This window comes from Mustela nigripes, chromosome 8 (genome assembly GCF_022355385.1).
Source record: "Mustela nigripes isolate SB6536 chromosome 8, MUSNIG.SB6536, whole genome shotgun sequence".
Classification (NCBI taxonomy): Eukaryota; Metazoa; Chordata; class Mammalia; order Carnivora; family Mustelidae; genus Mustela; species Mustela nigripes.
Window position 1 is genome coordinate 71461444 of NC_081564.1, and position 22379 is coordinate 71483822.

The window sequence follows — 22379 nt, forward strand, 5'->3', positions numbered from 1 at the left end:
TTAAAGATTTTATTTATTTATTTGACAGAGAGAAATCACAAGTAGATGGAGAGGCAGGCAGAGAGAGAGAGAGAGGGAAGCAGGCTCCCTGCCGAGCAGAGAGCCTGATGCGGGACTCGATCCCAGGACCCTGAGATCATGACCCGAGCCGAAGGCAGCAGCTTAACCCACTGAGCCACCCAGGCGCCCCAGTGTCTGTTTCTCTTAATTGCAACCCTGGACATCCAACCTGGGGCTTCCTTCCCAAAATTGAAGCCCATTTTTTCTAGCAGTGAAACACACTCCATTCCTTTCCAAGGTGTCAGCCGTGTGCTCCTCTCTCCTATTGCCCTGAGCTCAGTTATAAGAGCAAATGACAGTGAGCTAATCACAGATTCTAAAATTGAGCAAGTGTCAGGAATTGTACCAAATATGTTATATACACTATTGTCTTCTTTCATCCTTACAATTATCCTTGGATAAAGGTTTACCTTTTCTTGTGAAGAAATAGGAGCTTAGGACATTGAGGAAATTTCCAGGTATTGGCCTATTTATGAATCAGATATAAAAGTCAACCCTGAATCTTTAGAATCCAAAACTCTGAATCACTATACCACACTGCTTCTGATAAAGAAAAAATAATTAAAAAAATAAAATTTCAACCTCTTTTTGATTCTTTCCCTGAAGACTGCTGGGGTAAATGTTATTCACCACCTTAGAGATAAACAAGCAAAAAAAAAAAAAAACCTCAAGACTCAGAGGAGGGAAGAAACTTGCTTTTGATACCAGAGCTTTTAGATTTAAACTCAAATTTGACTCCAGACCTTGCATTCTTTTTGTTGTTGTGCTGCGTATCCAGGAACATTAATAAGCAATATTTGCTGCTCTGTCGTCTTCATTATCATCATCTCACAGATCCTTCTACAGAGTTGACTACATGACCAGCTGTGTTCTTACCACATGGCACGTATTACTTGATTCTGGCCTCAGAAGAGCCCTGCGACAAAAGCCCTGCAGCCAGGCTGATGGCACAGGCTCAGGGGTTTGAATGGAGTGACTTCACTCACTCGGGAGCCTGGCCCAGTGTCCACTGCCTAACTTGTTGATGGTTTGGAAGTTACAGCACTGTTTGATTTGCACAAAGCTCCATGTTTGTCCTGTAAGTCAGGTGTCTTTATTACCAGCATCCCACAGACAAGAAAACACACACTTAGAAAGGTTAATGTAATGGAAGCAGCGAACAGGAGCTGGACTCCAACGAGGACAGTCCTGGCCCAAATTTCATGCTGCCAGATAGTAAATCGAGTTGAAATGTTAGCCAGGGAACATGTTGGGATCAATACCGGAAGGCTCCAAAGAAGCCTATTAGTGGGACCTGTCAGGTACTATCAGGATTAGAAAGGAGGGGATTTTATTCAACCTTTTAGTAGTCCTCTGATATAGGCAGCCTCCTACATTTGTCCTGGTTTCACTTTGGGTAGATGTAAATGTTTAACAAATTTCCATCAACTCCTTTTTAAATTTTTTAATTTGAGAGGTGTACATCTGAGAAGTTTCTTTTTCTAATGTTAGGCAAAGCATAAAACCAATCCTTTCCTAGAATAGAGGCTTAGAGATTAAGCCCAATATTTATTACTAGAAGACTTTCCAAATAATATTGATGATTATATATTTTTATTTTATTTTTTAAAAAATATTTTATTTATTTATTTGAAAGAGAGAGAGAGAGCGAACACAAGTAGGGGGAGCAGTAGGGAGAAGCAGGCTCCCTACTAACTAAGGAGCCTGATGTGGGGCTTAATCCCAGGACCCTGGGATTGTGACCTGAGCCAAAGGCAGATGCTTAACTGATTGTGCCACCCAGGCATCCATGCAGAATGTCTATTGACAACAAAAATGAGAACAACTTCCTTAATATTGATTTGGTATATTGTTTTAAGAAGCTTTTCTTTAGCAGTGACAATATTCCATATCAAGAAACCTAATAGGACTGTATATTCAATTTCTGTTTATGTGGCTATGTGTTCAGTTGAAGGGGGAGTGATTAATGTTGTGGCAGCAGGTCCCAACAGAGGGTAGTGCTGGTAGTGTTGGAGGCTTTTGTCATATTAGGTAAAAGTGAAGTCATTGTTTCTCCTTGTGATTATAGAGTGAATTATAGAGTAAATTATTATGGAACTAGATACAGTTTCAGTTATCATACTGGTGGCTATTGCAGTCATTAGTTCAGTCTATAGTGGGGAAAGAGGCCACTGTAGTTGTAGGTTCAGTAGAAATTGTAGAGCCTGCTGGTACAGGTAGAGATGGTAGTTCTGATGGAGTAGATGAACTTGACGTAGTGCTAGCTATGGTTCTTTGTTCTGTGAGTGTGATATTGATGGCTGTTGAAATAGTAGGATTGAGTACAGTGGAGTAGTGCACAGCAGTGCTATTGTTGGTGCAGCTGTTGTGGTTGCAGCCAGTCTGCAACCACTTCAATTTCTACTGTAGGTACAATCATAACAGCTACCACCACCACCACCATTTCAATAGAACCTACAGAACACCAACCACACTTCAACCGTATCTATTACCAGTCTCCACTAGTACATTAGCAGAAATGACAATCCCAATAGCAATCGCCATGTGTCAGCTGAACCCACAAGTAACACTATGTCAACTGAGGAGACACTTGTATGGAACCCACAACTACTACTGCTTCAGTTGAAACTACAGCTTCCAGAGGAACCATTACTTTCACCTGAAGCCATAACCATTACCAATGAAATTTACAAGCATAACCAGCATCACCACAAATGTACTTCTTCTGTTGTGTCCACTGAACAAGGTACTGTCATAACCACTATTACCAGGTTAAATGAAATTGAAACAAGCATAGCTCTATTTGAAACTACAACTACCATAATTTGTACTGGACTGAAAACTAGAACTTCCACTAAAACATCAATAAAATCGAGATCTGATAGATATAGAAGATAAATGAGATGGATTTGGTGTTGTGGCATTGATAATGGGCCAACTTGTTATTGTTGGAGTAGTTTAAGTTTTATGACTATCAGGTCCAGTGAAATATTTCTGTTGACCAAATAAACACTTGTGATAGCATTTGTACATTCAAATTTGAGTATGAGTGACTGTGGGGATGGTTAGATGTAACATAATCAAGGTAGTAATTAAAGATTGGGTTGCTGGTAGAGAAGGTTATTGTAGTGTTTTGCCTTGAGAGTTGTGGCATTAGCATTTGCAGTAGAAGATTCACTGGAAGCAAAGTCAGTGGTTGTGCCGGTACTTGTTGTGGGCTGTGTGTTTAGTTGAAGTAGAAGTAGCTGTAGAAATTGTAGGCTCAGCTGAAGGAATAGATGTAGCTTAATTTGACATGATGATAGTGGTAGAGTTAGTAGACATTGTGATAGTTGCCTTTTAGGTGAAGTAGGGTAAGAATTATGTTCACTTGAAGTACTATTAGTAGAGGGTTGAATTGAAATGTTGGTAATAATGGTAACCATGTAGTAGTAGGATCAGTAGAAGTTAAAGTTGTTGTGGATTTAGCTGAAGGGGTATTTCCTAAAGTGATTGTCAGGTCAGTTGAAGTGCTATTAAAATTAAAGTGAAATTTAAATTAAAATCCTTGGAGTAGAACAACAAACGGTAACATCATACAAGTTCCCTGTGGTTTCCGTAAGTCGGTATCCCACCAAGGGTCACAACAATTGGACTTCTGTCACCATAGATTCGACTTGCCTATTTTTAAACTTCATGTGAATGGAACCACACAGTACATGCAATTTTGTGTCTGACTTCTTTAACTCATCAGTAGATCGGTGATTTGTGTAAGGTGTCACAATTTTTTCTAGGCCCTGATAGTCTAAATGTCAGACCATGGGATTCCAAGTAGCTGTATGACCTGAGCTGACTGTTATGAACTGATCCACCAAGTCATGAAGTTGGGCATGTGTGGTGGTACACACCTTCAAGAAGGGGTACTTCAGTAAAAGTAGACAAGGCATTTATGCCTAAGACTCAGAAGATGCCATAGAGCTCTGGGCAATTGTGGAAAATTGAGATATGGCATCTGACCTCTGGCAGGCTCAATTAGAGAATCCAGTATTTTGGGACAATCCATGTCCTATTTTGCAGATAACCATTCTCTATTTAGGACAGTTGCAGAGCCTTCTCTTGAAAGCATACACTGTGTCACTGGCCAACTTCAATGTCTTAGTGGATCAGATAAACCCATTATATCTAACAGCCAAAGCATTCTAATGGGTTGATAAAGTGAGTCAGGAAAAACATAAAGAAGTCATATATGGTGCCTCCAAAATAAAACAGGTCCACCAAGCAATATGCCATTAAGTTAGTGGACATGAAAAATAAAGCAACTTGCCTTTCACTTCAGAATGTTATCTTATATGCATTTCCCCAGCCTGCAGAAGGCTCTGCCTCCAGAGCTTTCCAAGGAGGGCAGTGGTTCTGCCCTTCCTGATGGGATCTTTTTACTACATGATGGAGGGCTTTTTGTCTGGGTCCTCCTGAGGGAAGCAATCACAGGATAGGTCAGAAACTCACATGACAAATTCAGTGCAACATATCTAGTCCCAAGCCTTTATGTTTTTAATTTTTTTTAATATTCTATCAAAGAAATTGTGTCATTTTGGCTCCATTAAATGTAACGCACCACTGTCTTGGTTTTATGCAACCAAATGAGCAACCATCAGGGCTACTCCGGGCTCCTCAAGCTAGGACATTAAATCTAGAACCTTGAATAGGTATACCTGTGTCATTACATTCAGTTCAATCCCATGTAAAGATCCTTTCTTTCTGGACCAGCACTCTCAGAATACACTCCCACACATGTTTCCTGTCCTTCTGTCAATGTTGTTTGGCTGCGTAATCCCATTTTCTAGGAATTGGTCATGGAAAATAGCTTGAAATATAGATTATAATACCTTTCCATATTACTCATAATTGAGGACATAAAAGAACCTAATAGGTTAGCTCAACTAATTCACATATGACATCACGCTGGGCATTAAATGTATTGTTTTTTAAAATACTTTAAATTACTGGGGCAAATGCATATGCTAAAATGTTAAATGTGAAAGAATATACTGTGTGTGTGTAGTGTGATCACAATTCAAAAAATGTATGGCTAAAAACCAGAGGTTTTCTAATTCCTGTAGCATGAGAACAACCACCTAGTTCTGAACCTCCCTACATTTATTTCTGATGTCCATACAAAGTGGAAAAAACAAAGTAAATAAAACAAAAATTTCCATAATAAACATCTATTGTATAGCTCAAAAACAAAGAAGACCTATAAACTCCAACATTCATGTACGTAGGGTGAAAAAAAGTTAAATCAGCAGAATATTTGTTGTACACATGCTAGCAAAATTAGAAGTTTGACAACATGAAGAGTTAGCACTTGTGAAAAAATGAAAATGCTATTATGGGAGTGGGTATTCATACCCACTTGGAAACAATTTTGGGAAGATGTGGTGAAGTTGAAAAAATACACACCTGATGATCCAGGAATTTCACTCTACATTATACATCTTGAAAAAAAATTTTTTTTTAAAGATTTTATTTTTTTATTTGAGAGAGAGGGAAAGAAAGAGAGAGGGTGGGAGGAAGGAAGAGGAAGGGGAAAGAATTTCAAGGAGACACCATGCTGAGTGTGGAGCCTGATGTGGGGCTCCATCCCATGACCCTGAGATTTTGACCTGAGCTAAAACCAAGAGTCAGACACTTAACTGACTGAGCCACTCGGATGCCCCTTCACATCCTTTAGAAAAAAAAATTTTTTAGAAAAATTATTATAAATGTTTCTAGGAAGACATATACTAGAATATTCATAACATCATTGTTTATAATAATGGAACCAAACTCAATTTGTATCTCTAGGAGAACAGAATAATAATTGTGTTATCTTCAATCAATGAAATACTACAAAACAGTGAAAATGAATGGGATAGAGTATCAGTGTCATTGAATTTTATAAACCTACTCTGGGCCAAAAAAACCCATATTGTCAAAAAACACACTATGATAGGTTTCATATACATTTTAAAACATGCAAAAAATTACATATTTTTTGGAATATGTTAAAACATAGAAAAATATAAAGGAAATATAAACATCAAATTGAGAGGAGTGGTTACCTCTGGTAGGAAGAAAGGGAACATGGGGATAAAGACAGAGAGATGACCCTAATGAAATATAAAACATTTTTATTTCTGTCATATCATGGAAAGATATTTGTTCTAGAGCTTCCTCAGTCCCATAGAGTCCCCATCTTCATCACCCATTCAACACCATGTAAGGCTGATGACATAAGCAAAGCCCCACCTTGGAACTGTGGGCCTGCTGGTTCTGCTCTGTCCACCGTACTCTGAGTAGGACTATGATGTTCCATCGCTCAGCTCTTAGGTCTTATTCTAATCCCAGGTATAGGGTTGACCCCAAACTTCCATATGTTGTGCCTGAGTTTTTGGCGTCCGAGAGACCACCAAGGAGCCAAGCACCGATGCAATCACACGAAGGTTTATTCGACAAGCTTAAGCTTGGGCCCAAGTATACCCATCACAGCTGAGTAGGGACTTGGACCCCGAGCTTAGTTAAGGCAAGGGTATTTATGGGTTCCTGTTACTAAAGCAGGGTGGGATTCCTGCAACCAAAGCAGGGTAGGGGGTCTCTGGAACCAAAACAGGGTGGGGCTTACTAAAGCAGGGTGGGGGTCTCTGGAACTAAAGCAGGGTGGGGCTCCCTGGAACCAAAATAGGGTGGGGGTTACTAAAGCAGGGTGGGGGAAAGTTCAGCCGTTGGGCACAGGGGTCTGAGATGGCTGCCAGAGCTAAGATGGCTGTACTTACGCTAAGGCTAAACCTGAGGTGGGATGGCCTTGATTTTCTCGGCCTCCATATTTTCCCCTGAACAATTTTGACCCTTAAATCTTTAAGGTTGTTGAGGGTGGAAGGTCTCATCTTCTGTGTAACTTCTTCCTGCTGAGAAGGGGCATAGAGTTGTCCCTACATACTCGGGTCAACATTGATCAGTTGGGGATTGTATAGGGGAGTTATGAAAGACAGAGGCAGCTGAGTCCAGGGGTTTAAATCAATCATTAAAGGAGAGAGGGACTGTTTAAAGTGCTAACCTGAGTAGGTCAAAACCCAAGAAATATTTTGTAATAATCTGGAACATCAAGATGGCTGCACTTATGTCAGGGCTAGACTCGAGATGGGTACAGCCTTGTTTTTCTTGGCCTCCACACATAGGCCCCATTTCTGACAAGGTATGATTCCAGAACTTACAAGTCCCAATTTCTCTCCTTGCTTGACTAGGTAGACCTGAGATTTTCTTAAATTATGATTCTGAGTTCCCCCTCTAATAACTGGTCTATTTCTTGCAATTGCTTAATGAAGCCTGGAGCCCTAGGCTGGGCTAGGAATTGCCAAGTGGTACTTGGAACCTGATTTCCAGCAACTCTATCCTTCTGGGCATGTCTAATTCCAGATGATAGCACCACCCTGGCCTTGCTTACAGTAAACATCCATATTTCCCTAATTATCTTGACATATGTCACCAGAGTCTCTAAAGGTTCAACAGTTGTATGATCTTCCCAATAAATTTAGCCTCAAATATTCTTTCACCTTTTCTCTGCAACCTTCTTTTGGCACAATATGTTATATATTAAGCAATCAACAATGGCTATAGATAACAGAAGAATGGGAAGTCTGAGATTCTGAGGTCCACACACTCTAATTTTTTTAAAAAAAATTATAAAATTTCTACAAGCCACATATATAGTCCCTCATAAGAAGCACTTAGGTGAGGTGAGATGTGTTTTATAATTCAGATTTTTAAAAGTCTTATAAAGGCAATATGAAACATTATACAATACCCCCATGAGGACCGTGATAGAAAACCTGCAATAGATATTGATATTTTTGTAATTAAACTTGTGACTTATCATGCCAAATTTATTAAAGGCTAAAAATAGTTAGTTTTGATTAACTTTTGCTGCCAAACAAATTAATGCCAAATATTCAAAATAATGTTTTCAAAGGCTTTTCAATTTTGGAATTGTGAATTAAGGATTGCAGACCCGTATTTTGAAGAAAGAATGATTTAATTTTGGGTGTCTCCAGACATAGCAGGACCAGAGTTTAAGGCCATTGAAGGAACAAGAAAAATTTTAGCTTGGTAAAAAAAGAGAACTTCCAGGGGTGCCTGGGTGGCTCAGTGAATTGGTCCTCTGCCTTCGGCTCATGATCCCAGGGTCTTGGGATCGAGCCCTGCATCAGGCTCTCTGCTCAGCAGGGAAAATCTTAAAAAAAAAAAAAAAAAAAGAGAACTTCTGAACCATGAAGGTCACCATCAAATGGAATTCCAGACCTTGCAAAAGCCATAAATTTCCAGTCCCTATGGTCAAACAGAGATGCATTATGCAGTTTCTGTTTATTCTGTAGAAGCCGATGTATTTACTGTGATGGAAACAACTTCCCATCATACAAAACACACATATCTTGAAATAAATAAAAAAGAACATTCTTTGTTTAAACAAAGCTATTACAATTTAAATAAAATTGAAAGTTCAAAGCCAAACATTCAATAAACGAAGGGTAGGGGTCAATAAGGGTCTTCTCTGTCTGAATCAATACTGTCTGGATCCCCAGGTTTGAGACATGTGTTAGGTGCTCAATAAACAGTTGGGAATAAGTTAATGAAAGACCATGTTTGTCAGTATAAACATATTTAAAATTTGTAAGTACACTTCAAATCTATAATTAAGAAATTCAGTGGCATACATTAAAGCATGGTTTTCTCCTGAAGTTTCTATTTTTAAGTAAGGCTAATTATTCTAACGCCATTGTTTTACTGAAATACTTTTTAACTACTTTTGATTCAGGGAAGGAACACTTGCTATGGAGATTGAGTCAGCTTTGATAACTGTAATAAAGAACACCCTGATAGTATTATGATCACCATATATAAAACACATTTGCTTAAATTTTCAGTGTTCATTTTTAACTTTAAATGATTGCTTCTGATTGCTTTGATAATAAATATGATAGGGCACTTTGGAAATATATTTTTGTCCCTTTTTTTTCACAATGATCTTTCATACTTTTGAATTATTTGGGTTCTATATCTGTATTTTACTTAGGCTTGAAATCCTGCCTGATTGCTTATTTTAAATGCCAACAACAGAATGAAAAACAAAACGTAATAATTCCTTTCCCTAAAATATCCAACATATTGGATCTCGTATTATAAACTGGCCAAAGAAGTAATAATCAAAGCATAGTGAAATTTCAGGCAAGAAAGATTTGTTTGAGTAACATGATTTAAAAAAAATACTTTTGACTTAGACTCTCAGATAACAATGCAATTCACCTATTAGATGAATGAGGAATAGAACTTTCCCCTAAAGATTGGTCAGCTATCAAACAATTCCCTCAACTACTGTCAGTCAGTGAGAATTTCAGGTTTCTTTTTGGCTATAAATCCTGTCAATGAAGACTTTTTATAGGAGATTTTGACAGAATGAGAGATACCCATGCTTTCTTTCTTTATAACAATCCAGATGTGTTTTGTGTTCTTCTGTTGACCTTTGGATGGAGGCATTCATGAGAATTGTTAATAATCCACGCTGAAGAATTGTTTTCCACAAAATAAACAAAACTCTAATATTTACATGGTAAATTTAGCTTTGGGACAATGTGTTGTTTAATTTTGTGGCTATTTTAAATAAATTTAATATTTTCTATGTTTTTCTTCCAAACTTTGGAACTGAGCCTTGCTGCTACTCGTAGATGGATTAAAGATTGTGAGCATGAGATCAAGGGATAGAGTAAACTTTCACTCTCTGTGCCATTGCTATAATGTGCAGATGCTGTCCAAAATAATGGAGTTCTTCCTACACCCCAGCTATGTTGCACTAGTACCAAATTAAAGTAAGTGTCTCCTAAGAATATAAGTATAGTGATATTTTGAAGCAAATACAGTCAAGTTTATACCCCTTATTTGGTAATTTTATCATTCTGGTTTTCAAAGAAATCAGTTCACTAGAAGGTCATGTTTAGTATTATTAACATCTTTGACCCATGTATATCCTTTGTAGTCCATGGCCATACATAGGCATCCTTGGCTTTGTTTCAACAGGAGTAAGAGTAGTCATTATGTTTTTACTCCTCCTTAGAACAATTCCCTTCCCAGCTTTTCAAAGCTTTGGTTGTTTTTCTATGATCTCTATGTCCTAAGGTTTGATGCTATGTCATTTCAGATCCTGTAAAGCTACTTAAGCTGAAGGTGTTGAGTACGTTTATAAGATAAATTTCAAAGGATCAAAGAATTCAGAATCTAAAAGTGTCAGATACAGAATACACACTGGTGTGGTCTGTTTTGTTTGCTACTCAACTTTTTGTACTAGGAAAAGTCCCTGGCACACTTTAGAAACTCAGTGCTCTCAACTGTTGAGTGAATAAATCAATAAAAGTTCATCCTTTTTCAATTTGAGACAAACTAGATTTCTTGACAAAATGACAACAAAACTCTTCCTCAAGATTTTCAACATTCTTTCATTCCTTTGGCATCATTGCCTAGGCTAGGAAGCAGATTTTAATAATTTTTAAATGCATGTTAATTCCTGAGTAACTGCCCAAGTAGACTTCCAGACACCAGCCTTGAGACTGAAAAGGTGAAGCCATCCTAAGGTCATGGGTGACTAAGAGATGGTGCCCACAAAGGCAAGAAAGCATTCATGCGTGGGTAAAGAGAAAACAATGGGAAACTTCCAACTCACATTTTTTTTTCTTTGGTTGGTCCTAAAATAGAAGACATGTGTCTGAAAGATGGGGCCAAAGGGAAGAAAAAAATTTGATTATGTAAGATTTTCAAAGTTCCTTTCTCTCATGAGTGTCGTTGAGGGAGTAATCACAGTAGCACTCAAAGGCTGTATTGGTTTTCTGTGATTAACACTTCATTTCCTTCTGTAAAGTAGATTCCACTTTAATGCATAACTACTTATTACTTAGTTTAATCCTCACCTGCATTGATGCATCAGAGTTGATTTTCCACTAGTCATTTAAATTATTTCTCAGGTCGCAGATATAAAGGGCTGCACAGGAATTGAGAAATATCCTTGGAGTTAAGCCTGTGGTGGAAGCACAAGAATGGACAGGAAGCATGGGAAATATGTAGTAAATGTTGAATGCTCTGAAAACCAGTCTGTGAGTATTGCTGCCCTATTTTAATACTTTGCCTATATTGCCATCTGATTTTCAGTCTTGAGAATCAATGAATCTCTTTACTACTACATGGTCAATGTCATAATTTTGCATTATTCTCTAAAATGAAGAGTAGCCATGTATTAAATTCTTCTGTTTCAACTTTTCATGTTATATTCTTCTGTATTTTACTTTAGAAATTGTTTTGCATATTTGCTAATTTAAAGCATTGCCAATGTTTCCATTACCACGTGATACACAAATAAAGCCATCTAACTTTCTGTATTCACCATCGTGGAAACCTGAAGCTCCAGTGATATCTTTGGTTTGGTTTTGAAGTAATATTTTTACAATTTGAATCTTCGCTTTTATAGACTAAACCTGTTAGAACTTAGATATCTAAATATGCTGAAAATCCAGATATTAATCTTGGATCTTATCATTAGGCCTAAGAAAGAAATCCTCTAAAAATCCTCACTTTGTATAAAAATGTGGTTATATTATCTGTCTTCCAATGTTTTACATCAAGAATCAAGCCTTCACTGTATAGCTGTAAGTGCTTTTCATATCTGAACAAGTAACCTTTGGTATGAGAATGAAGGATGGAAGTGTGCTACAAATTAAAATAGTAAGTTAAAATTCACTGCCTGAAGAATGAATGAAATATTTTTGCTTTGCAATTTGGAGCTATGGCAATTAGCCTGTGTTAATTGCCTACAAGATAAGCCAAAGAAGAAAGTCTTGGCTCTGTAGGTGTTAGGTGAACAAAAGACTCCCCTGGAGAATTTCTGGTGTACCAAAAGAAAAGGGGCTTGTCCCTTGAGTCATCTTACAGAGGACTCTCCTGAAGCTGTTCTCCTTGTCACTCGGAGTTTGACACTCTATGATTGGATCTTCAGGATGCCTGAATACTCAGATGGGAAAAAAGAATCCCTTTCACCATCTGCATAGCTTCTCTGGAGAAAAACAGGCTTGAAGATGTTTACAAATATTATTTTGAGTTGTTTTTATAGCATATATCTAGATAGGTGACTATTTCACTGTATTATGGATATTTAAAGTACAGTTATAAAAGTATTTTTCCCTTAAGACCAAATTCAGTAATGAAGTTTAAGAATTATTTGAAGATTATAGGCAAAAACAAAATAAATTTTGGTGTTTGGTTTTTCTGTTGGGATGTATGAGATCTGAAGTCAGTCCTTATGAAGTCAGGAGGAAAACCCAAAGAACTCTTTTTGGTAACTATAGCTAATTCACTTCAGTTGCCTGTGGCCATTTAGCTAAGGCTGGTTATCTGATTAAACATTTGCAGCTCTTTAACTGTTCCAATTTTGTGTAGAGACTCCACCTCTACTAAGAGCCAGAGCAACATAACACAGTAAAAATTATTACTTGGGTTGCAATATTACTGCAAAGCTGAGCCTAGATCATAGGTTCTCCACCCTAGTATAAACACCACCCATCATTTTTCTTCTTTGAAAGGACTGATTCCATCAGGGCCAGAAAATTCTGGAAAACTGGCCTGGTGAGTGAATTTTACTTTGTTTACAAAGTTCATTAAAATATTTAAGTTTGTGCTCACTTTGGCAGCACATATACTAAAATTGGAACGATACAGAGAAGATTAGCATGGTCTCTGTGCAAGACGACATGCAAATTTGTGAAGCATTCCATATTTAAAATATATATATATATATATATTTATTTATTTATTTATTTATTTATTTATTTATTTCAGTTCATCAACTACAGGCAAACTTGATAATAACTAAGGCATTGGTACTTAGCAAAATAAGCAAGGTTGTTACTAAAGGTAAGTCCAACATTGCTCAAATTTATCTATTGAATAACATGGAGTTTGTTCAGTTTTATTCAATAAAACGTATAGTTGTTTTCTTTATTTCTTTGATATAACAGAAAAATATAACTTTGCAATCTCTACTGCCAGAGTGTTCCATCTTATCTACAATTAATAGCAATCATATTTATTTTTTGTGTTGTTCACGGTTGTTCTCAATGGACCAGTAAGTACATAAAATACAATTCTAATCTGACAGTTTTATGGAACTCATGAGTTGATGGACCAGCAATTTTTATAGCTATTTAGTAATGGGTTATAAATCAACATGACCCAAGACAACTAGTTGTAGCAACAGGAGGAATAAAAATGCTGCTGCGACAACTACCACTACTACCACTGACAGCCAACACTTACAGAGTACATACAGACATTGCTCTAACCCTCTTCCAGTATCTACTCACTAACTCTCATAGCAAATCTACAATGTGTAGTTTTAGGTTTTGCCTTTGGAAGATGAACAAGGAGAGGCAGAGATGCCCTTGACTCACAACAGAAAGAAACATGATTCTATGAGACGAAGATCCCCCAACAGTCCTATGTAGTTTTTGAGGTGTAAAAAAACTCTTGGCCCAGTTCCATAATTCCTGAGCTTAATCCTCTCCCATTGTTGTTTCACCTTGTTCTTTCCCTTTCTAAAACACCTCTTCCCCCAAATCTTTCCTACTGAGCCCACCCCATGTTTAATCCTTATTGCCTCCTTTCTCAACAATATTTTGCAATTGTTATGCCTCCCTGTTATATTAGCATACAAACTTCCTAAGAGTAGAGACCTTTTTGTTGTTGTTGAGAACTGCATTTACATGATTATATGTCCAAGAGGAAGTCAGCATAAACATATCACAAACTGACAAATAATTTGTCTTCGGTCTCTTTGTCATGGGCATACAGGTTCCATTGCATAGATGGAAGGAGTCTTTTTGTTTGAGAATTTCTCATTAGTATAGTGTAGATTAGTATACACTATATTAATATCTTGCCATAGTTTGGTATAATAACATACTGTATGCAATAGAGTGGAGTGGAAAGTACACTGGACTTAAGACTGGAAGGTTTGAGCTCCAAAGCTTGCTATTATGTCATTATGGGATGACGGTGATGATGATAATAATAATAATAATAATAATAATAATAACCTCACCTCTTTTGGCTCTAATATTTTCATTTCCCAAATGACCTAAACAGGTTGTACCTGATAAACTGCAAGAATTTGGCTCTATCCTTATAGGAATAGAGACTTCCTAATACATGCTTCACCTACAGCAGCTTGCAACGTGAGGGCATTTAATAATGCAAATAATATTGTAGAGAAGACGGAATGACATACATTCCTGATCTGGAACATTGGTAACATTTTTATTATGCAACATGTAATAATCTATCTAGATTTTTTTGATTTTCAGAATATAAGAAGAAAACATTCCTTTTAAAAGTTTTGTTATGCTTTATCCCTTTTAAAAGTGATACTCTTGATTATGTTTGATAGAAGAATTTACTTTAGAAATGCAACACCATGGCTTCCTATTCACTTGTGCTTTATTTTTCTAGCCAATCACGTGTTCAGATGACCAAGAGGCTCACAGCTCTGCATGCTGGCACCGACCTTCAAATGACACAACCAGTCATGTCTCTTCCAACTTAACTGGACTGTATGTGAGCCCAGGAGTCCTTGTACACTCACGATGCCCACACATAGAATTATCCAATGCACAGGTATTGTTTGATATAGCAGCTTCTACCCAGGTTGGAATGTGTTCTATACAGGGACATATTTGTTCTATTATTTCTCAGGAAATATATTCGATCATTTAATTCACCTGCATTCATGTTAAGCATCTGCTGTATTCTCAATATCATTATAAGTCACTGTGAGACAATTTATAAGAATAATAATATTCGATAATTCCTGTTTTCTAAGAGCTAATGTTCTAGTTGGGAACTCAGATATTTGCACAGAGAGAAAATATATGACAAAAGAGCATAAATGTGAAGTATAAATGTAGGTGGGGAGAGGCAGAGGAGCATATATGCCGGCAATGTCGGGTTTATACACAAACTAGAGTGTGATGGGAGACTGTGTCATATTCAGAGTTTCAAGGGTCTTACTCAGTTGGTGATCTCCTTATTTTCTTCTGCTATTCTAGCCTCCAGATCTGTATGTTGCACATTCTATAAGTTTCTTTAATCTGACCTCTGACGCACTTGACCTTAACATAGAAACCTGACTCTGTTCTCCAGATACCTTCCCCTAGCTTTGGAGACTAGATCCAGCTCTCTTTGGTTCCTGACCTTATCCATTGGCTGAATTAACTTTACCTCAGGACTTCAATCCTATTATAGAAATTTGACCTTGACTATAAATTACTTATTCTACTTGAAAGTTTGTTTGGGTTTCCCTGAGTCTGGAATTCCTACCCTCTGTTGCTTAATCTTGCCGTAGAGAGTCTGAACCTTGTTTCTTGATTCTGGATAAAAATATAAACTGTTCATACTGTTGCTGAGACAATGTACAAGAATGGATGAACTCAGTAAGATGGAGTTAGAACATGTTCCTTCTTATTGGCAGAGGCAAACTAATTTATGTAATCCTAGTATTGAGAAGTCTTAAATAAAATCTAGTCTGCTACTTTTTAACCCCAGCTGCATTTTAGATTTTTTTAAGAACTACCAATGCCTGAGCTCCACTCGTTTGGTTAATGTCTATGGCTGCTTTAAGACTCCATTGACAGGTTGCAGTAATTGTGACCAAAATTGTATGGCTCACAAAGATGAAACTATGCACTATCTGGCCCTTTTGCTGACCCTAAACCTAGAGTAAAAGAGACAAGGACCTGGGAATGTGAACAATAAAAGCTGAGCATGGATATTGAGCCTATAAAAGAAACTGGGAAGATTCTGGTGGTGGGGGGGAGGTTAGGAGGAAACCAATGAGAATGGAATATCATAGAAGCCAAAGGAGGAGACTATTCAAGACAGGAAGGATGGTCTTCAGAGGCAGATGTTACTGAGGGCTTGCGTATGGTGCAGGTTAAAATATGTCAGTTAGATCTGAGAGAATGAATGTCATTGGTGACTTTAGTAAGAGGTATTTTAGTGGCATGGCAGAGGCAGAAGCCAGAGAAGATTGGGTTGAAAGGTATGCAATGGAGATGTTGCATTTAGATGAGTCTCCAGAAATTTCATTTTCCAGAGAAAGAGAAGTGGAAGAAGCTAGAGAGGAATTTGGAATCAAAGGAAATTTTTTGTTTGAGATGGAAGAGATTTGACTGTATATAAATGTTAAAAGGAAGAAGTCATTTAATAGGAACGTGGTGAAGTATTTAGTCCCAGAGGAAGAATGAAAAAAAAAATGTTGCTGATAAGAGTGGAGATGGAGGGCTGAGGGTAGGCAGAGGATGGGGAGGGGCGGGATCCAAGGACGGATTGGTAGATCTGCTTTAGGCAGGAGGATGGGACAGCTCCTCTGTGTCAATCAGGGAGGGAAGAGAGGTGGGGCCCAGGCATACTTAGATTTGCAGATTTGGTACCTAGTGGGGCTTTCAGAGACTTTCCATTTGATGGTTTCAATGAAATAGAGAAGAGGTGAAGTCATTTAATGGGAATGAGGGGGTCAATTTGTGTGCAAGGGTTGGTGAGTGGAGGTTACAAGTTTGAAGAGAGAGAAGATTGAGAAAGATTTACGATACGAGAGAGTATCTTAGATAAATGTAATAGGATGATGGAACCAGTACAGAAAATTTATTCAAGAATGGTAATCATACATTTATTTTGACTCTGATTTGTCCAGGTACTTGACTTTCCCTGACAGTGTGGCTGCTTAAGCCAAGTCCAGAGAAAACAATCATTTATTTGCCAGATGGAGGAATGATGAGGGAAGTGCAAGAGATTTTAGGGAATTAGTGTTATTGAAATAATGGACTATGGAACAAAAGGTGGATAAGGAGGTATGTGAGTGAAACAAGATCTGCTGGGCCAATAATTTTGAATTATTATTAAAGATTGTATTTATTTATTTTAGAGAGAGAAAGAGAGACAATGAATGCGAGCAGAGGGAGGGGCAGAGAGAGAGGGAGAGAGAGGAAGAAAATCCTCCAGCGGACTCCTTGGTGAGTGTGCAGCCCAATGTGGGGCTCGATCCCAGGACTTTGAGATCATGACCTGAGCTAAACCAAGAGTCAGACGTTTAACCAGCTGAGCCACCCACGTGCCCTGACCAATGATTTTAATAAGATGGAAGAAAGGTTGCTATAGGAATAATTGAATAAATAAGTTGGAAGGAGAAGAGATGATGGTGAGAGCATGGGATTCTTGAGAGACTGAGTTTGGAAGTGGAACAGTTTGGGGTAATGACAATATCCAGTGAAGGACTGGGTATATGACAGAGAATTCACCATTGGAGTGCTGTTCTGCTTATGCGAAAAGATAACACTCTCTCCTTGCATCACTGGAAACTGGAATAAAAGAAGATGAGATATTGATACATATTGATTTATTCTAATGTTAGAGAAAGGATGCAATTACTTTCACCTGGATAAAGACTTGGACTTTAAGCTTAAATTTCTTCAGCGATATAGAGGGATTCTAATCATGTTAATGCACTAAGGTATAAAGAACACAAAAGAAATGAAAAGTCAGAAGCATTTTTGTTTTTCATTACTGATATTGCCATTTACACTCTTCTTAGGTAAAAGGAAATTGCTGTAATAACTGGTCTCTGTGGGAAGTCTTTTTGGCTTGTCTCTTAGCCTCTGTGATAACAACAGCAATTGGAGTACTCATAATATGTCTGGTGAACAATAGAGGAAGTGACAATTCTCCCATTACTAGCCAGCTACCCTCCAACAATGACATTCCCACAATGACATCTACTACTACCAAACCTGCAGTGACCACCACTTCAACTGAACCTACAACTATAACTACTTCCACGGAATCTACAACCACTGCAATGTCCACTGAACCTACAACCTCCACAGCCCCCACCACCACTACAACAGGACCTACAACCTTGACAGACCTCACAGTCACTACAGCAGAATCTACAACCTTGGCAGGTGCCACCGTCGCTACAACAGGATCTACAGCCTCAACAGGTGCCACCACCACAGCAACAGGATCTGCAGCCTCAACAGGTGTCACCAACACCTCAACATGACTGACAACCATCACCACCACCACAACCAGACTTACAAACACAACCTCAGTCACCCCTTAAAGGAAACCCACAGGTACAACAGCTACCACTATCACTTCAACTGAACATATAACCACAAAAGCTACAACCACCACTTCAAGTGAAACCCCAGCTGATGCCACTTTAACAGAATCTACAACTGTTGCAACTTCAGTAACAACAAATGCCATTATAGCTTAATCTTAGTGGACAACCAAAACAGTTACTACATCTACCGTCTCTTTAACTGAACCCACAGCATGACTTACTTCAGCTGAATCTACAACTACCATCCTCCTACTTCCCCTACAACTACTGTAACTGTCACTTAGTTTAGACTAACAGTGTTCATTGCTCTCCTTCAACCATCTGTAATCTTCACTAGTCACCTAAAGTACAAATGCCACCATTTTCACTTTACTAGAGTTACCATCATTTGTCAAAATGTTCTCTTCTGTGACAAGTTATGCTTTCGTTATGATCACTACAACAGCCTACAACCATTCTCCTCACTGGCTTTTCTCCCAAATAGTAGCTGCCTCTTCTCCAATATCTGCTGAATCTATACCTACCGCCATCACTCCATTATACTTGTGGCAGCTACCCTGGTGCCTGTTGAATAACAATAATTTAGTGTGCAATGGAATAATTATCTGAACTTTCACTAAATCAATACTTTAGGAGTTCCAAAAGTCTTTTTTTTTATTTAAATATGGAACATTTCACGAATTTGCATGTCATCCTTGTATAGGGCCATGCTAATCTTCTCTGTATCATTCCAATTTTAGTACATGTGCTGCCAAAGCAAGCATGGAGTTTCAGAAGTCTTAATACTGATTTTATTTTTAAAGATCTGAACATTTATGCCATACAGATCTGCTTTTGTTTCTATATTTCAAAATAATATAATTTCTATGGACAAGGTAACCCAATTTATTGAGAAAATCTTTTAAGAAATTTTATATAAAACTTCAGAGTAAAATTAGTCATTTAGATTTTAATATATATTGGTTTCTATTCAGAACATAGCATTTTTAATACACAAATTACATGCATAAATTTTATATGTGAAGATTTAAACAAACATGTAGAGAAAATGTTAGAATTTAGAAATTTTTGTTATGGTGAAGTTTATGTTTCTGCAGTTTCTCTTTAGATTATAATTACCCTGTAAGCCACCATATTTAGTTTGCATTAATCTTAGTGAAAGTGCATTTGAATCTCTATTAAAAATTTTTTTTTGCAAAAATCTTTTACAAAAATTATTTAATGCAAAAAAATTTTTTGCGTTAATATTAGTGAAAGTACATTTGAATCTCTATTAAAAAATTTTTTTTGCAAAAATTTATTTGTAATCAAATACATATCTTAAGTCCCAACTATGTACTAAAGTTTGGAAGATACGGAAGAAATTGTAACAATGCAAATAAGTAGTAAATTCATTAATTTACACCCTGTTACTATTGAATTCTTAATAATTGTAGCAGGTTTACATTATAATTGCTGATACCCCAATTATAATTGCTGATCTTAATCAGGATCATTAGATTGCAACTAGTAATCTATTACTTAAAAAACTTAACAGGTGTTTGTGACATCGGGGCAGGTTTGAGAATCACCGGTTCAAAGATCATAGTATAGGAATGACATTAGTTAGTGTGATACATATTTTAATTTAAAAAATTAAATATCAGTATCATGTTCAAGGCATGCAAAAAAAAAGAATTGTAAACTTAGTTATGTGCAAAAAAAACCTTACTTAGTCAATTATATATATGATCAATAGGGGAATGTTTTATTTACTATATTATATAAAAAATATTTTCAAGAAAAACATATTATAACTTCTAGACAAAGTAAATTATTTAAAATTTCTTAAAATTGGACCACAGTGGGGGAATCTGGGTGGCTCAGTAAGTTAAGCATCTGCCTTCAGCTCAACTTATGATCTTAGGGTACTGGGATTGAGCCCCATGTTAGGCTCCCTGCTTAGGGGAGTCTGCTTCTCCCTCTCCCTCTGTCTCTCTCCCGACACTCATGCTCTCTCTCTTACTCTTTCTCAAATGAATAAATAAAATCTAACCATAAGTGACTCTTAATCTCACAAAACAAACTGAGGGTTGCTGGGGGGAGGCGGTTTGGGAGAAGGGGGTGGGATTATGGACATTGGGGAGGGTATGTGCTTTGGTGAGTGCTGTGAAGTGTGTAAACCTGGTGATTCACAGACCTGTACCCCTGGGCATAAAAATATATGTTTATAAAAAATAAAAAATTAAAAATTAAAAGTCAAAAAAAAATTGGACCAAAGTGAATACTCATTGTTAATTCTTACTAGCTGTTATTGTCATTATAGGTGCTTAGAAGTAATGACACTCTAGTAAATACATTAATTGAGATTCTTTTTTTTTTTTAAGATTTTATTTATTTATTTGACAGAGATCACAAGTAGGCAGAGAGGCGGGCAGAGAGAGGATGGGAAGCAGGCTCCTGCTGAGCAGAGAGCCCGACTCAATCCCAGGACCCTGGGATCATGACCTGAGCCAAAGGCGGAGGCTGTAACCCACTGAGCCACCCAAGCGCCCCATTAATTGAGATTCTTAATAATGTATATTGGCCTTTCCCCTGCTTCTTGATGTTTTATGAGCTCTTTAAATCTTTGGATGAGATATTTAAAACATCACTGATAGACCATTCAGTTTCTGACTTGGAGTTACATTTTGTGATTCTGTAACAGGTTTGCTAGTTATCAGAATGATAAATGATCCAAAGTTTAGTCGCACTTGTAAATCGATACATCTACAGCTTATTTGATAAAGAATGTTAACATTATCTTGGGCTGCAACATAATTGTTCCATAAGATATACACATTGAGTAAGGAGATAAATGGTAGCTGGCTTGTGCTACACAAGAACCATGAAAATAAACTCTCTGTGTCACTTATTATTCCATCCCTCTAGCATTTTAGTAGATCCCAATAGATATTTATTTTAAATTTCAAATAATTATATTTGGTTTAACTCTTAAATGTTAGTATTAAAACATTTTAGCCCATTTTTATTTGGGTTGAATCATTCTAATTCTTTTCATCTTTTTTTTTTTCCCTGCAAGATGTACTTTCTACTTTTTAATAGTACACTTGATTATTTTCTGAATGCTCACAGTTTCCATAAATTTGGAGTTCATGTGTTCTTAGAGTACCACTGACCTCAGGTCTCTGTTGATCATTGGGTGGTGGCAGAAACTGGGGGAAACTACGGTAATTACTAATAAACTACTGTATACCAAGCAAAGATTATAAAGGATTTTATTTCATTCAGCTTATTCTTGTGTTTCCCATTATGTGATTTTTACCCAATGGTCCGAGGGTAATCCACCATACGCCCCAGTACCTCTCCTATTCTGAGAAATATCCACAACCAGAGAATATTCTATGTTCAACACCTCTATTTGTTTTTCTTCTCAGCATTACTACATTTAATGAACATTATTTGGAAGTTTCCTCTCTGTTTAAACTATTTGGAAATGGTCATATTGGTTTATCATCTTCACATTCCTAGAGCCATCTAAAGGGAAGGGTGCATCAAGGGACACAGACAAGGGGCTCTTATGCAAACAGGAGGAACATCACTTTTATTCAGTTATAAGTCACCAGTCATTTACAAGATTGAATCCCACTCGCCAGCTTTTATACAGGTAAATCAATGGTGTAGGTCAAATGACAAAACATTCCCTATCCAAGCTGTGTGGCACAACTCTTTGGGAAGAGTGAGAAGTGAACTCAGGCGCAATCTGGGAAGAGCAGAAAACATGCTGATTCTACATTAATTGCCCACTGAATGCATCTTCTTCCTGTGACCTAAGGGACCAGATCTGGTGCTTCTACTGATGTCTCAAACCGCGTATGAGTGATGATTCACAGGCGCTTCTGCTGAGGTCTGCGCTCTTTCCACCATAGCTGGGCTCAGCTCTGTGCTTGAGGGGAGGAAGATATGGACTCTGACCTCAAGGGGTTTATTCCCTGGTAGAGGATTTAATACATACAGGTGCAAAATACTAGCTGCTAGCATGCCTTTGAACTCAATTAGGAACTCTTCTGAACCTACTTCATAATAACAGGGTTTGGAGTGAAGTTTTTCTGGT

General features: G+C 37.4%; 1 protein-coding gene and 2 non-coding genes across 3 annotated transcripts; 2 read left to right on the forward strand and 1 right to left on the reverse strand.

The window, feature by feature from the left end:
* The first annotated feature begins 11087 nt into the window (after nucleotides 1–11087).
* Nucleotides 11088–18220, forward strand: LOC132023016 (dynactin-associated protein-like). Its single transcript, XM_059408073.1, has 3 exons — nucleotides 11088–11210; nucleotides 14614–14778; nucleotides 17750–18220. Exons 1-3 carry the CDS (start codon nucleotides 11154–11156, stop codon nucleotides 18218–18220), a joined length of 693 nt encoding a protein of 230 aa, XP_059264056.1. The 5' UTR covers nucleotides 11088–11153.
* On the forward strand, nucleotides 12782–12887 carry LOC132024017 (U6 spliceosomal RNA). Its single transcript, XR_009406137.1, has one exon. It is a non-coding gene; the product is annotated as a U6 spliceosomal RNA (small nuclear RNA).
* Nucleotides 18221–18944: 724 nt separating the features above from the next.
* On the reverse strand, nucleotides 18945–19046 carry LOC132024018 (U6 spliceosomal RNA). The gene has a single exon (XR_009406138.1). It is a non-coding gene; the product is annotated as a U6 spliceosomal RNA (small nuclear RNA).
* Nucleotides 19047–22379: the final 3333 nt, after the last annotated feature.

What these genes read in the sequence shown, in the direction of transcription:
- LOC132023016 (XM_059408073.1), top strand. Translation starts at nt 11,154, where the DNA reads ATGGACAGGAAGCATGGGAAATATGTAGTAAATGTTGAATGCTCTGAA. An exon ending in AATGCTCTGAAAACCAGTCT is followed by an intron (nt 11,211 to 14,613) that starts GTGAGTATTGCT and finishes TTATTTTTCTAG; the next exon opens with CCAATCACGTGTTCAGATGA. An exon ending in TAGAATTATCCAATGCACAG is followed by an intron (nt 14,779 to 17,749) that starts GTATTGTTTGAT and finishes CACTCTTCTTAG; the next exon opens with GTAAAAGGAAATTGCTGTAA.